This window comes from Necator americanus, chromosome III (assembly GCF_031761385.1).
Source record: "Necator americanus strain Aroian chromosome III, whole genome shotgun sequence".
Lineage (NCBI taxonomy): Eukaryota > Metazoa > Nematoda > Chromadorea > Rhabditida > Ancylostomatidae > Necator > Necator americanus.
This window is the reverse complement of record NC_087373.1, coordinates 33,286,334-33,302,560: the sequence shown is the minus strand read 5'-3', so window position 1 is coordinate 33,302,560 and position 16,227 is coordinate 33,286,334. Positions and strand designations below refer to the sequence as shown.

The 16,227-nt window shown below is 43.1% G+C and overlaps 4 protein-coding genes across 8 annotated transcripts; 2 read left to right on the top strand and 2 right to left on the bottom strand.

Annotated features, from left to right (window-relative positions):
• Nucleotides 1-136: 136 nt before the first annotated feature.
• RB195_011786 (uncharacterized protein) lies at nt 137-2,059 on the top strand (the record flags this gene model as incomplete). Of its 3 annotated transcripts, XM_064193354.1 has the most annotated exons (3): nt 764-891; nt 1,006-1,117; nt 1,235-2,059. In XM_064193354.1, the coding sequence occupies 3 exons, from the start codon at nt 764-766 to the stop codon at nt 2,057-2,059; spliced, it is 1,065 nt and encodes a 354-aa protein (XP_064050937.1). The 3 variants fall into 3 exon arrangements, with proteins under 3 accessions (XP_064050936.1, XP_064050938.1, XP_064050937.1); XM_064193353.1 differs by lacking the exons at nt 764-891; nt 1,006-1,117 and adding an exon at nt 137-478; XM_064193355.1 differs by lacking the exons at nt 764-891; nt 1,006-1,117; nt 1,235-2,059 and adding an exon at nt 182-628.
• Nucleotides 2,060-2,088: 29 nt separating this feature from the next.
• On the top strand, nt 2,089-2,805 carry RB195_011785 (uncharacterized protein; the record flags this gene model as incomplete). Its single annotated transcript, XM_064193352.1, has 1 exon — nt 2,089-2,805. One exon carries the CDS (start codon nt 2,089-2,091, stop codon nt 2,803-2,805), a length of 717 nt encoding a protein of 238 aa, XP_064050935.1.
• A 979-nt stretch (nt 2,806-3,784) lies between these two features.
• On the bottom strand, nt 3,785-9,506 carry RB195_011784 (uncharacterized protein; the record flags this gene model as incomplete). 2 transcript variants are annotated; one of them, XM_064193350.1, is made up of 4 exons in its annotated part: nt 3,785-3,848; nt 4,049-4,173; nt 4,225-4,358; nt 9,440-9,506. In XM_064193350.1, 4 exons carry the CDS (start codon nt 9,504-9,506, stop codon nt 3,785-3,787), a joined length of 390 nt encoding a protein of 129 aa, XP_064050933.1. The 2 variants fall into 2 exon arrangements, with proteins under 2 accessions (XP_064050933.1, XP_064050934.1); XM_064193351.1 differs by lacking the exon at nt 3,785-3,848 and having other exon boundaries at nt 4,030-4,173.
• Nucleotides 9,507-11,504: 1,998 nt separating this feature from the next.
• RB195_011783 (uncharacterized protein) lies at nt 11,505-12,773 on the bottom strand (the record flags this gene model as incomplete). Of its 2 annotated transcripts, XM_064193349.1 has the most annotated exons (4): nt 11,505-11,661; nt 11,715-11,782; nt 11,841-12,073; nt 12,683-12,773. In XM_064193349.1, the coding sequence occupies 4 exons, from the start codon at nt 12,771-12,773 to the stop codon at nt 11,505-11,507; spliced, it is 549 nt and encodes a 182-aa protein (XP_064050932.1). The 2 variants fall into 2 exon arrangements, with proteins under 2 accessions (XP_064050932.1, XP_013308490.2); XM_013453036.2 differs by having other exon boundaries at nt 11,505-12,073; nt 12,683-12,722.
• Nucleotides 12,774-16,227: the final 3,454 nt, after the last annotated feature.

Genomic DNA, 16,227 nt, shown 5'->3' with positions numbered 1-16,227 from the left:
TCTCCACATCTGACTCCGCTCCAAAGATATATATATATATCTTTGGAGTCAGATGTGGAGTGGGGCCGCGTATACGAGTCTGATTGCTACCTGCACGTGGTGGTCCTGCTTTAACTAAACGCAATCAGGCGTTCGAATGTACGCATTGGGAACGTACGAGCTATATAACCTGCACTGTTATATGGCGAAAGCTTCCCATACATTGCAAAAAGGTGCTGTCGTCCAGCACACCGCCAAAGCCCATAACTTGAAAGGTCAACTGCTTGAAGGGAGCATGGAATCTTTGGCAGCAACCATTCGTTTCGTCACGCTGAACTGCCGACCACTATCGAGTGAACTCCAACAAGCCGCTCTATCCAGACTTCTGCGATATCTCTGTGTGCCTTTTGCTGCACTACAGGAAACACGCATGAGAGATCGGCCCGTCATCAGCATCGAAAATTACACCATATACTGCGGCGATGCTGATGAGATCAAAGTAGGTGGCTGCGCGATAGCTGTGATGAACGATTACAAGAACCTGGTGGAGGAATTTGGCTCAACGTCGTCTAGATGCGCCTTTTTACGACTGCGGGATCGCAGAGGACGTAAACTCTGGATCGTAAGGAAGGAATACGGAAACCGCTGAGGACAACAGTAAGGACGCCTTCTATGATGAAATCAATGCGTTGATGTCTAAAATACCAAGCCAGCAGGTGGTCGTTGTTGGAATCGACGCAAATGCGAAGATGGGACTCGAACAGCAATCCGATGTGCTCGGAAAATGGTACTATGTAGGGAGAGCACGTCAGACAACGGTGACCGTCTGGTCGACTTGTGCGAACAGACGGGCCTCATCATCGCTTCCACGTTTAAGAGGAATCATCGACGCCATCAGCTCACGTGGCAGGGGTCAACTCTTTTAACGCCTGAAGAGCAGCGCAAGCGGAAGATGAGGACTCTTAAGCTTCAGCTCGACCACGTTCTGGCGAGGAACATTCCTTAGTCAGATATCCGAAAATGTAGAGCTGTTTGGGACGTCGCGTTCGACTCTGACCACCGTCCAATTCTTCTCAGCTTCAAGATACGGTTCCACAAGGGAAATCGAGAAGTTCCTCTTCAACCGAAAATCGACATGGTAGGTCTGAAAGACGATGAATGAAGAACTAAATTCCGCCAACGTGCGTCTATTCATGTTGGAGTACGGACCAGGAAGAAGCTTAGCGATGCGGATTCCTTCACAAAGTGCATCCAGGACGCTGCAAGGGAAACGCTCCCGGTTCTATTGCCGCGGAAGAAGTTTGCCTTTGCATCTGCGAAAACAAAATCCACATACAATTCTGTATGTGTCGCGCGCAGCGCTGGTGACTTCAATCAGGAAAAGCGTCTTAGAAGGAAGCTGCGTCGTCAACTGCAACAAGACCGCGATACCGAGTGGACGTCAAGAGCGATGGAGTTTGAGAAGACGTGGGAGGACAGGAACTCGCGGAAAGCCTATGCTGTACTAAAACAGTATAGCGGCAAAATGAAAAGATGTTTCCCTGTCCTCAACACTGCCAATGGGGTAGCTGTCGGTGAAGCAACCCTTCCAATTTGGAAGGAACACTTCAAGACCTTGCTGAACCGGCTAGCACCGTCAGCTTCTGAACTCAAACACGTTCATAGACCGACGTATGCGGTTAACGAGGGGCCACCGACCGAGTCGGAGGTTCTCGTGTGTATTCAAAAAATGAAGAATAGAAAATCTGGTGGAGACGACAGGATTAGCGCAGAAATGCTAAAATATTTTCCTCCGTCTGAGATTCGTGAGATGACAAAGATCATCCGTTCAATATGGATAGACGAAAGGATACCTGATTCGTGGAGGCACGCTATTATAATTCCCCTCCACAAGAAGTTATCCGTCACGGATCCCAGGAATTATCGTGGAATCTCTTTGCTGCGTGTTATGTACAAGGTATTGGATCGCATTATCCTGGACCGATTCATTAAACATCGCGAAGAAACAACGGGCGACGAGCAAGCTGGCTTTCATCCTGGCCGATCTACGATGACCAGGTGTTCATCGTCAGGAGAGTGATCGAAATCTGGCAGCGGTATTCGAAGCCAATGCAACTAGCGTTTGTGGACTTTGAAGCCGCGTTCGACTCTCCTCACCGAGGCCGTCTTCTCAACGCGCTGAGCGCCGATGGAGTACCAGGAAAGTTCGTTCGCTTGCTTGATGACATGAATCAACGAACAACTGCTGCAGTTCGAACACCAGCTGGATGTACAACACCGTTTGAAGTGGTAACTGGAGTAAGACAAGGGGCAGTGGCAGGATCCTTCCTGTTCAATTTCGCCATCGACGACATTATGCGAAGAACAGTCGACCAGTGTCCTGCCGACATTGTCTTAGCACCATCAGGGTGCCCCTTGACTGACCTCGAGTACGCCGACGATGTCGTTATATTCGCGGAAAGCAGTACGAAACTTCAACATGTTGTCAACCTTGTATCGAAGCTGGCTGCAGCCTACGGACTACGCCTACGCCCTGATAAATGCAAGCAGATGTGGATCTCTTCGAGACCTCGAACGGGAATCAGGGTGGACGGACAACCGATAGAACTCGTCGATGAGTTCTGTTACCTGGGCTGTACGCTGAAGAACAACGGCAGCTACGAGAGAGATGTTCAGCAAAGATGCGCTAAGGCCACTTCTGCATTTAACTCCTTAACGAAATGTCTGTGGTCGACCCCTATCACCAACGAAGTCAAGCTGCGAGTCTACCTATCCGCAATTCGCCCCATCATGATGTACGGATCGGAGACTTGGGCAGCAAAATGAACTGTTATAGAGAGGCTTGACTGCACGGAACGAAAGCTGCTTAGATGGCTACTTGGCTACTTTTGGCCTAGGGTATGTCACAATGAAGATCTTTACGCAGAAACTGATGCGGTATACCGGCGGATGAAACGTGGAAAACATCAACATCTTGCACGGCCATCGAAAGTGGCTAAAGTACATCGTCTTCGCTTCTTTGGTCATATATTAAAGAGACCGGCAGATCGCCTTGTTCAACGATTTCTGAGGAGTTCGTCGGGTTCGAGCTGGAAGCGCCTGACCAAAAACGGAAGTTCTGCACTGAGGTGGTGAAAAAGGACCTGAGGGCACTCGACGTGGATAGGCAGTTCAGGCGAGACGTAAGGTTTCGCAGAATATGGAATAGCGACGAATGGATTGATTGTGTGCAAGCTCTCGCAGAAGATCGAGAAGGTTGGGCAGAGCTGTGTTCAAGGACGGTACACCTTGGCGAAGATGCGGGTAATCGCGTCAGGCGATGACATCAGCCCGCCGATTAAGTCAAGTAAGCCATATATATACTTTTTGAGCAGCTGTGACCCGGTCGGTAAGAGGTTCCGCCGTGTCCGCACAATCAATTGATGGTTCGAAGTCGCCTTAGTGCTAACCAAACCTTTCCTCGTTCTGGGGTCGATAAATTGATACCAGTCTAGTCCTGGGGGGTCAAAACACTGATTTGTTACATTGGGCAGCCTCCACAAATCATTGTATAATTGGGTCATAACGACATAAAGCACAGACAGTTGCGTAACCGGCTGCGCTCGAAAGGGCGCGGTGGTGCGTAGCGTTTTGGATCGTGTAAGGACATTTCCTACCGTCAGCCATCACAGCATCACTTCTTGTCGTTTTGACCCCATTATACAGGCTACCTTCACTTTTGTAAACTTCGACGGATTTTGAATAGAAGTGAACGTGGTCAAGAACGGATCGATTAACGCCAGACACTTTATTGTTTACCCTTTACCTATCGTTGGTTCTTGTCCAGAATACAATGTTTTGGATTTGCAAGCGTGCCTGTGTACACATATCTATGACTTATCAACTGGTTTTACAATAGCATCCAGAATTGTTAGCGCTTAAAGAAGCAAAAGATCTTGAATTCATTCCTATAAGGCAAGTTACATTCTGAGGTAGTCACTTTGAACTCAGTTTTTCGGTAATCATAACAGAACGGTAGAATTAGTCAGTAATCGGTCGGCTAATGCTAGCCTAAGAAACATTCTCAAACCTTTGGAACAACGTTTTGCAAGGATCCGGGAATGTCCTTGTACCGAATGATGTGGCCACTATACGTTGTGCCTTCATGTTCTTCTTATAGTCATCGCTTTCCAAATAACGAGCAGAGTAGTACATCTACGATGAAAGCGGTTTGTTAACGTCTCTCTGCCATCTTTCCTTATATACCTTTCCGTCTACAAAGTGGTACCGTTGAATGTAGGCCATTCCGTCGAACCAATGTCTATACTCAGTGTCTCCAATTTTGAACATACCCGGACCATTACGCACCATTGTGCCTTTCAGCCATGGTGGTACACTTCCTGAAAATTTCTTCAATGCTGTGAATGTCACTTCATAACATCTACATGAGTGTTTGCAACAAAGGATGTGCTATTAAAATCATATATGGTGATAGTTCTAGCAGTAAGGTGTTAATGAGGATACTATCCGTGATGTTTTATAATCTATAAAAAAATAATGTTGTCGCATCTGGCATGCTTGCATTTTGTCGAACGTATTTCCACTTGTCCGATAGCGTTCAAGCGCTCAGTGGTTTCTCCCTTTGCGCAGGACATGGACATGAAAAGGCTCAAAATTTTCTTGAAGGACTTCGTGAAGAAATCTGACCATCGGATCGGCGGTCTTCACTGTAGTCCAACGATTGACGTTGAAGCTCATCACATGTGTGACCCACCTAACTCTCTGATCTTTGATCATTGACGTAGAAGCGAACTTCGAGTCTCTCACTGCTGTGAAGCAGGTTAGCTCTAACATCGTGTCGATAGTCAAATTTAAGCAACAGCCAAGATTGTTAACAAACTTTATTACGGCTAACGTTTCGGCGTTGTCGCCTTCGTCAGAGCCTGGAAAGTAAGAACATTTGCAATATATTGCGCTACATTATCGATGCGATCAACTTAGCACAACGTGTCGCGAATTCTAGCGGTCACGCGCGTAGGCTAGCGCGTAGGCTAGATCTTGGCGCGCAGCGAGAATATGCCACAGTGGTTGAGTCGAGTAAGATCAATTTCTGTCTGCCCCTCATAACCCACGACTTGAAAAAAAAGCTAAAGCTATACCTGCTAGTCTGGTGAAATGCAGTTTCGAGGACAAGTGAGAACTGTGGAAATACCTCTAACAAATCTCAAAAAGCAACTAGTTTGAAATGGATTGTACGATCGCTTCTGTCCTACTCCAGACTGTGCAATATGCCCATTGGGGAAAGAAGAGGACTGCATGGTCTCTGGTGTGGTCAATCTAATTTCGTGCAAAACATGTGGGGACCAACATATCGGCGAGACAGGGCGACCCCTTTGTGTTCGTATTAAAGAACATCTAAAGGGGATGAAACAACCGAATGCAGCAACTCCCCTCGGAGCTCACCGCAGACAATGCCATGAAAATGTTCCTTTCTGCATAGATGTCCTGATCCTATCATGCGAACCCGAAGTTATAGCTCGTAGAACTTAAGAAGTGTTTTGGATAACGCATCCTAATTAGTATAACCAGAGCGATTGCACCTCGCGGAGGATATATCATTTAGGAGGATATATCACAAATGATCTGACTTTCCAGGCTCTGACGAAGGCGACGACGCCGAAACATTAATAGAATAATAAAGTAATAAAGCAATAAATAATAAAGTTTGCTAACAATCTTGGCTGTTCCTTAAATTTGACTGTCGACAAGTTGCAATCTCTATGCTAAGATTCAAGGAAAGTCGAACTTTCGCACTCCTGGCAGCTCTAACATCACTCTTGCGATTGCGTATTCAGAGAAGTTTACCGCGTTTTTTTTTTCCTGCTTGCGAACCGAAAGGTCAAAGAAGGAAGTACGGTGGTATTGAAGAAGTGAGCATGGAGTCGGGTGTTTCTGGTTTCTTCGATTCTAAATCCTCGATGCTTTTATACGCTTTCCAAGCCGCTCGTCTCCTCCTGCCCTGCTCGGGTGTCAGGTCGTTCATCATGTCCAATTCCCGACCCAGATAAACGGAGCTGGTGCAATTGGACATGTTCGTTCCGTTGAGCGTGAATAGGACATCAGAAACCCATCCGTTCCTCATGAAGGTCGTCTTGGCCAGGTTCAGCCGAAGACCTATCTTTCTACATGCTTCATCAAATTTGACCAGCATTTGCGCCAGGCTGATGTTTGATGTTATCAGAATGAGAATTTTTATGTTGCGGCGAGTAAAAATGCCCTTCATTGAGAGAAATAAAAGATCTTTTATGATTTTCTTGTGTAGGGGTCACTTTTTACATTAGAGTCGCTCCATGTTGCCAAAATCTTTACTACTTGCTGAGTTTTGGCCGACTTTAACCTTTCAAGAGCGGTGGTGGCGCGTAGCAGATAGGATATCCGGCTATGACTTTCCGAAACGAATGGTTCGAAACCGCCCTATTGCCAACGAGGCCTATCATCCCGCAGGGTCGATGAATTGGAACTAGACTTGTCTAGGAGGATAAAAACACTGACTTGACACAGACACATTGGCTTGCCCCCGCAAATGATTGTACAGGCTAGTTACACGTTTGTAAACCTCAAACGATTTTGAAATGAAGTGGTGGCGCTTCCTGAGCGGACTGACACTTTAACGACAAACTCTTTATCCTTACTTTATTCTCCCATTGAAGTGTTGAGTGCAGTTCAGCATTCACGTAGGTGGATGTGTTTATCGGGACCAGGAAAATTGAACTGTACTATCAATTGATAAACCAAACGCTGTGATGAAATGTGTGGGTGATTTTCTTTCTTTTGGGCGTAAAATAACTGATGTTGATCTGTGTGCTAATGCTGTAGTATTGTTCATACTGTGAAATGGTAGCACAGATTCCTTATCACAGCACACTTGTTGTTGAGTTGATTGCGAGACTGGTCAAAGTTTACGTTGCTGCTGCAAACAGGCACAAAATAAGTAGTGTAGATTGTGTAGTCGGGGAAAAAACATTGGATCAATTCATTTCCTAATTATATATTATTTTTTATCATTCAATTAATTAGTTGATACACATTCTAACAACTATAGCCGAAGATTTGTTAATAGTCTTCCTATAGTCTTCCTAGTCTTGCAATAGTCAGAAGGCTATAAAATTCAGAGCCATCAGGGAGACTGTAAGGATCCAGTCCAGATCCAGGACGGCTACTAACTTGTATCACAAGGCTCGGTTTCGACGGATTGATATTGCAATCGTTGCGATCTTTTAAAATGGGGAAAATCAAAGTTTGAAATCATACCATTCCAAAGGAAATAAACCACTAATTCCAAATATTAAAAAATAAATTACTATTAATTGTTTAAAATTGATTTTTGACTTGTCAAATGAATAGCTTCAAAATAGGCAAAGTTTCGTCAACCTTCGTTGGTTACTTCAATACCTCCGTATTCTTGGCGTTGGTGTGTTCGGCAGATACACTCCCACGGACCGAAAACGAGTTTGTAAGATTCGTGGATGTTTCTCAAAGTTGGACAAACCCTTTAACATCCTTGTGTAATCAGGAGGTCATTTCGAAAATCTTGTTCGACATCATATGGGACTTCGATATTTCCATTGTCATGTAATTGTCACTTGCCGGAAATCGGCATGAAATGAAATAGAACTGAAATTGGAAAAAAAATTGAAAAAGAGCAACATTAGAAATTAATAGAAAGGTAAACCTTAGCTGTAGGAAAGCGACTTTCTGAGAATTGGAAATTTCTGGAATTATATGTATTCAAAGGGATATACAATCTTCTTAGATAGGTTCTACACATTTTAAACCCTACCAAATTGGACGTGTAAGTACCCCGGATTAAATTTGACCTACTAAAATGGTTTTGAAGAATTTGCCTTCTGCCTTCCGACCTAATTTTGCACATAAACAGACTTTCTATGTTTTATTTGTAAGTGCAGGAGATAAGCGAGTATTGCGTATTATGAACTTTTTAAAGTGGTTAGAGGACAAGATTTTTCGGCATCGGTGTTCTTTTGACATTGAGCTTTTTAGATCTTGATTTTATCTTCTCTTTCACTTTTTGTTTAATGAAAGTGTTTTCGAATTAGGCAAAAGGAGAAAGGAAGTCACTGGCATATTAATCCACTTGGGATGCACTAACGGGTTTCACTGGAATTCGTAATCGTTGAGGTTTTGGAACGCGTGTTGGCCTATCCAATGACTTGTGGGCGTTAGCCGATGGTCGGGCCAGTGTTTTTATCCTTATTATCCTCCCAAAAAGGACTGGCACCAACACCCTGGAGGGATGAAAGGATTCGATTGCACTAGAGCGGTCTTAAACCATCGACTGCGTGGCTACAACGGACCTTTAACAGACTGCGCCACACCCACCTCTTCGCGAATTACAAACATGAAATATTTCCAGTTCCAAAAAAAATCTTTTGGTTCCCAATCGACAGCTTTGGCGAAATCAAAGATTTTGTGAAACGTTCAGCACTGATTACCGATCATCGGGGTATTATCTTAAAGATGTAAACAATTTTTGCATTCACACCTACTGAAACGACCAACTTCGTAGAAGTATAGTATCAACGATTTTTAATTTTTTTCTCTTTCTGTGTGCGTTTTTGTGCAAAGTGTGAAGAGAATAAAACTGAACAATTTTTAAACAAAACAATAAAAATAAAAACAAAAATAAATGAAGTGTCTGGCGCTAATCAGTCCGCTTGGAATGCGCCCCCACGTTCATTTCAATTCAGAATCGTTTGAGGTTTACGTGTAAGTGGCCCATATAACGACTTGCAGGGGCTAGCCGAAGTGTCAAGTCAGTGTTTTTATCCTCCCAGACAGGTCTGGTACCAATTTATCGATCCCAGAAGGATGAAAGGCTTGGTGAGCGCTGGCGCGGATTAGAACCTCCGATTAATCGTTCAGGGAGCGGGACTTCTAATCACTACGCTACGCCCTCCTTCAAATAAAACAATATATTCCAGGAATAGCCGGAAATCTTCTCAAATTGAAAGAAGCTGAGTAAAAGAATTTGAGTACATTTTCGTGTAGATGTAATTTCCGGACTGAGCTATTATTACTAATTATATTATTATTAATTATATTACTACTAGTTATATTGTTAATTGTGTTGTAGATATTAATCATTTTTATTTCAATTAATATTTTATAAGGAAAATATTTGGAAATTTGTTGCTTTTAGTTCTAAAAACATTTTACATCTGACCTCTTTTCATAGCAGAATATAGAGAATAGAAAGATGTTTGTGTCCAGACCTTTTCACCAAAATTATCCCCTCTTTTAGGCATGATTTCAAAAACCTCTATGCACAGAAGAAAATTGTCGACTAAAAAATAATTCTTTTTCAAAGGAAAGAATTACGTACAAGACGTAAATAAAGGAGAAACTTCCGAAAAGGAACTAAAACAGAACAAATAACAACATCATTGGAAAGCTAGCTTACCAATCAGTTTACATTCTTCAACTTTTTCCACGTTCTCGAAATTTTCGAACAATCTCTCGAACCCCATATTAGAATATATGGTTTTTTTCTGGAAAAAATAAAACAGAGATCTTAGCAAAAAAATGTGAAGAAGACGAGAAAAGGGTAGAATAAAGATGAGCAGAAATAAAAAGAAAAAGAAAAGAAAGGCTGATACACTGAAATCGAATGCAAAGATAAAACTGCTGCCAGTTTTGTTTACTGAGAAGGTGGTCGATTGACCGACGAACTAGCGCCGGCGTAGTAAAGGCATCGGCTGTTTTCGGCCGATCAATTTGTGTTTGTTTAGCGTATCGTTACGCACACACTCACAACTCCTTGCAATTTTGGAAAAGAGTTGAAAAAGGCAGATAATTTTTTTGTTAGACATGAACAGAACATCAACCCCTTTTTTGATCTTCTTCTTTTATAGTTCAGGATCCGTTTTACTATTGTATATCGTCCCGTAATGAAAAGGAATAAGGACTCATAAGACATGAGAATCGGCAGCAAAAATGCGAAAAATTCCATACAAGTCCGGGCAGATGGTGAGGATACGTTTATCGCTAACAACAACAAGGCAATAACTCCAATCCAAAACGCTCAGGATAAGATTTCTTCCTAATCAGTAGTTTTTGTTGATATTTCACCAGGTCACTAATTTCTTGATTGCAGGAAATTGCTGTGATTTCGCGCTGCAGACATTTCTCAATTATGCCTTCTTATGCTGTTTATAAGATAGTATCTCTGTACTGTACCTTAGGAGGAGAACGCTACCACACTGGCTAACGCCACGATTCCCCGTCGTACAGTTCTTATATCGTACCGAACCGGTATCGGACGATAATGCTGTTGTCCTCTGTACAGTATTCTGGCGATAATCAAGTGCAATATAGCTTGGTATCGAATTCAGTTATTCGATCGTGTAAATTCAGTAATAATTAGCAATAATTTCTTAGGTAGAATTTTACAATACACAACTTTTTTTTCTAGCAAATTTGGAACCGCACAGCAAATGTTACCACACTGAGGGGCAGCACATGTTCCAGTTAATTTACAATAGCATTACTGATCTCTTCGATCGCTCGTTCATTGACACGGCTTCTGCGGAGGGCAGTTACGTTATTACTTACCTCATAAAAATGCGTTATTATTACTTTTATGCTCTTCTTTATCATTTTCCTCTTATTTATTCTCTTTATAACGATTAGGAGAAGTTGAGCGGAATCGAGCTAAGTTTTAATCTACAACTCGAACCCTACTGGTTCTTTGAGGTTTCCGTACTACGTCAGTTTCATGATACGCTGGCTTTGACTAGTCGCTTGAGTTTCTGAATATCAGTTCTTCAGCACTTAAAGGCAGCATACCACGAATCTGGGGTGGTACGGATTTCAGGTGGAGTATCCGTATACGGGGTCGTAGATTATGGAGACGGGGGTAGTTCCCCTCATCTCTCCCTGCATCACTGCAAACAGCCGCCTCCAGAATTCCGTTTTGTACGACGCCATCTATTGCAACGCTCCACCCCTTGCGCCGCCGCCGCATTGCGATTCGTCGAAAATCAATTCGGACTGCCCCGATAGGCTGTAAGGGACGCTACGCGTGCAAGGGTGGCGCGCTGCAATAGAAGGCATCGTACGAAACAGCATTCAGTGGCCGGCTGCTTGCAGTGATGCAGGGAGAGATGAACGGAACCATCCCGGTCTCCATAACCTACAACCCCGTCTACGGATACTCCACCTGAAATCTGTATCATCCCAGATTCGTGGTATGCTGCCTTAGGTTTTTAAGAGGTGTACTCTTGCGATCTCTCTTGTATGAGAGCTTGCGGTGCAAGCGCAGTACAAAGACTATCATAGGAGATACGAGGAAAACTATTCACTATAAATTGACCATAGGTTTTTTTCTTCTAAATGATGATATAAAAATTTCACAAACACTAGAAAGATTAGAGAAATGTGTTTTAAGTTTTGTGCATGGTGTGCATAGAACAAGCATGAACATATGTTTATTTGTCAACCAGCATCAAAGCAACATGTAACAGTATTCATTGCTTTTGAGGGACTTTTGGAACAATTTCTTCAAGAGCATCGTTAATATGTCTGGCAACCGTTCTTCTTCTTGCATCATGGTCAAGATTCCCCGTAATATCTCTCAAGACTTTTTCAATTTTCTCCAGCTCTTTATCCATACCTGGATAGCAGCTGGACAGCAATTTCAAGAGATTACGTGACGCTCCGACTAGATAAGTGGTCACATATGTGGTGTATTTAGATGCGTCACCTTTTCTTGTTGATGGGAATGTAAGCGCTCTTTCGATATGTTCTAAAACAATTTTCAATTGAAATTTTGAATAGTTCACTTTTGCTATGTCAATATTAACCAATGCATCATCAATATCCTCATTTGTTTTCCCATCCCAAGCGGACTGCTCTCCTTTATCTAACAAAACTTTTTGAGCTCTAAGGAGTCCTTGTTCGATATTTGACAGTTGCTTCATTTCATTCTCATCGAAGGAGTCACAAGCAGTGGTGTTCTGTTTCAGTAGCAGCTCTGTGGATGTATGTTCAACGGTCAAGGAACCGGATCCATGATTTTGAGACGAAGCGGCATTAGCTGAAAAAAATATAATATCTGTATAAATATATAAATGACTAAGCCAAGTGGAATTATAACTTTGTTGTAATTAATTAAGTAATTATAGCTCGCAGAGCTTTAGAAGCGTTTTGGATAAATGCAAAAGGTCCAGAAATGAATAGAAAGGAAGAGTGCTTAGCCGTGACCAAGGAGCTGGCTCTGTATCAAGACCTTTGTGGGTTTGATTTACGGGGTCATATGCGGGTCGCATCCTAATTAGTATCAGCGGAGCGATTGCACCACGCGGATATCCGCTAACATCACCGCAACGCGGCTACTGAGGTAGGAACAACGATTTAGGCTTTTTTGGTTTTTGTTTCCGGGTGTAATATCCTAGGGGAAGATGACTTGTTCTGGATGAGACATTTGAGAGGATATATTGCAAATGTTCTTACTTTTCAGGCTCTGACGAAGGCGACAACGCCGAAACGTTAGCCGTAATAAAGTTTGTTAACAATCTTGGCTGTTGCTTAAATTCGACTATCAACAAGTTACAATCTCTATGCCAAGATTCAAAGAAAGTCGAACTTTCGCATAACCTTGTTGATTTTTCTATTTAACTACCTATACTGTTCCTAATTGTCCTACCTGCTAATACAAAAAGCAAAAGTAAAGATGGCAGTCGCATGATGAGTGGGGTACACGACAGAATAACATCGTTGAACTCTGTCACCTCCATTTATTCGTTTTCAACCGATTTAAAAAAACGTTTCGTGGAAATTCAGGGTTTCTTCCTCAAGCTTTTCTTATCTATTGTCTATCATTTCATTTCGCCACCTCATTTGTTATCTTTTCCAATTTTGTGGGCTCTGAGACAAAACAATCAAGTTGTCGAGTAGACAGAAGAATTCTTTGTAGTGAAATTTCCTCCTCAAACAGGTAGTCAGGTAACAAAAGGAAAGTCTATTAGGTGAAAATCTGATCCAGAGGTGAGGCCATAACTACGCCAGATTTTTTTTGTAAACGTACCTGCATGCAAAGCGTGTGAAATAGCTGTCCGGATGAGGTTTGAATGCAGATGTGAGCTAAACAGGCTAATCAAAAATGTGTGCGATCACTAACCGATCGGCCAGCACTGGTGGCATAGAGTGGACGGTTTGCTGTGCTCAGCTGCGTATAGTCGGATCAAAACCACATGGATCACGGTGCAGTTGCGTAAGCAGTTGCGCACAAAGCGGTGCGATGAAGCGTAGCGGTTAGGATCGAGTGAGGACCTTCGCTAGCACCGCCCATCGCTGCAGCCCGCGATGCGGTCCCAACTCAAATCCACCTGCTGCCTCCAAAGCGCCGCTTTGAGCGCAGCTGCTGCTGCTTACGTAGCTACACTATGCTTCATGTCGTTTTGACCGTACTATAAGCTGCTTGGCTAGGTCCCTTCCCATAATGTCGCCCCTTTACACTTCTTCTTCCTACATGCTTTTGTGTGTTATGATCTAATGTGGGGGTCCGGATGGTGCGAGCCGCGAGAATTTGCGAAATGACACTTTTTCACTTCGTGAACCGAAATCATCGTCGATATAAGAAAGAAAGGAAAGCCACAGATATTATTACATATGTGTTGTTGGATGCTCAAAAGCGATAAACGAATGGAGTTCAAGGTTTGAATCCGATGAATAGGATATGTGGATGGGCATGACGAAGCAAATGCAAAAGAGTTTTGTTATATTTTCTCTGCGGCAAATGATATCAGAGAAGAAAGTGAATTATTTCTGTGTTCTCTCTTCAAAAATATGGTTGTAAGCTTTACATATATGCTACTAGAACTGCTACACCAACTGCTTTAGTAACACATATATGAGACTTGTGAACACATTTCATTTCTACCACTATTAACAATTCCCAATAAAAGAGCTGTTCGCCTCTATCCTTATTTTTATATCTTTATTATTCAGGATGAACCGTGTGTTGTGCAGTCGGTATGGAGTTACACTGTAGCCGCACGGTCGATGGTTCGAAACCTCACTACTGCCAACCAACGTCTTCAACTCTCCGTGGTTGCTAAATTGGAACCAGACTTGTCTGGGAGGATAAAAACACTGATTTGCTACAACGGTTCGCTCCCGCATGTCATAGCATAGAGTAGGGTCGAAAGGAGACGGTGCAATTGCGTACGCGGCTTCTCTCGGGGCGGTGCGGTGGAGAGTAGGGGTTAGAAGCGCACTGGATACCCTGCTGGCACCACTCATCGCTGCACTTTGCGACGGTCCCACCTGCGTTGCGCGCCGTTTCGAGCGCGTACGCAAAAGCACAGTGCTTCATGCTGTTTTGACCCTATTATACATAAGATGGAGCAAGTGTAGTGTAGGCGAGTAGTGGTTCCGCTGCCTACACGATCGATCGGAGGTTCGCCTTAGTGCTCACCAAGCCCTTCTTCCCTCCGGGGTCGATAAATTGGTACCAGACTTGTCTGGGAGGATAAAAACACTGAATTGACACATCGGCTAGCCATTGTAGAGGGCAGTTACACGTACGTAAACCTCAAACAATTCTAAGTTGAAGTGAACGTGGGGGCGCATCTCAAACGGATTGATTCACGCCAGAAACTTTATCCTTTTAGCTTTTATACCTAACATACGTTCAGAAACCTCTACGATCACGAATCACTGTGAAACGCGTTGGCGTACCCCAAGCCGTTTGATACGTCAATGACTTTATCCTTTATCCTTCTACTAATTAAATTTTGAAAGAGAATAAGCGACGGATCGAATCCACCGTCGATATCTGTCATTTCCCATTTCTAGGGTTTGGGTTCTAGGTTTCACCTTGTACGTGTATAGAATACAGTTCACTTCTGATAAAACAATTATCGAACTTCCTCCGATCTTCTGCACAAACTTTTTGCATCGCTGAATGGCGTCATTTTCGTTTATCTTATCACCTGAATATGTCAACGAAATCATTTAATTTTTTCTAAAGTTTTTTTTTCTTCGCTGAGCAGTTGCGGTTCCGTCCTCTGTCGTCATATCGTGCATGTCAGTTGCTTAAACACAGTAGAGTCTGTAGAAAAAGTGAACTTCTGTTTCTGTATCATTAACTTATATCGAAACACATATGTGGTTGTTTCCGTAACTTTTTTCTTCATGATTAAGATGAAAATTCCAAAGCTCCCCCCATTTTGAAGCTGTGTACTGAAAATGTTCGATCTAAAGTTTTTTATTCCACCAAGTGCTCACACTTCTAGATATTGATTCCTACTGCTGAAATCACTACTTGTAGAAGGATGCTGTAATGTTTGCACGTGACCTATTAAGATGAGATCATTATATTTAAACGCATCACCCCACGAATCTGAGGTGGTACGGATTTCGGGTGGAGTGATTCGTATACGGGGTCGTAGATTATGGAAAGGAGGTCCTTTCTTCCTAATTCCAAAAAACAGACCGGAAAATGTGACGCGTCAGGCGCCCCAATAACCGTTGAAATAGTCGCCGATCCTCGAAACCGTTCTTTACGGTAATTAGGAAGAAACGGACGGAATCACCCTTCTCTCCATATAAGGTGATGCAAGGGATGCAGCGTTGCTATAGATGGCCTCGTGTAAAACAGCATTCTGAAGGCGGCTGTTTGCAGAGATGCAGGGGGAGATGGACGGAACTACCCCCATCTCCATAATCTACGACCCCGTATACGGATACTCCACCTGAAATCCGCGCCACCTCAGATTTGGGGTTCTGGGTTGATGCCTTTATGTTTTTTGGACGAGCGCCCAGTAGACCCACTCTGTTTCTCATCTTTGAGGTTTACTTTTGAACAAAATAAACAAAATCCTCGCATTATCTCCATAAAACACATCATTCTTGTTTTTACAGTTTCACATCGATGCGGATGTAGCGTAGCCAGTAAGAGGTTCGGTTATGACTACACGATCGGTGGTTCGAAAACGCCTCAGTGCTAACTCTTTCTTTCCTCGCTGTAGTGTCGAAAAATTTTGCACGGCGTTCGTGTGCGAGGATAAGAACGCAGACTTGACACATCAGCCTGCCAGCAGAAGTCGTTATTGTACGGGCCAATTTCATAAAATCTCAATGATTCCGGACTGCAGTCGAACGTCTAGACGGATCCCCGTAAGGATTGGTCAATGACGTGCACTTCATCCATTTATTTTTTTATTTTTTTCCATTTTTTTCATCCGT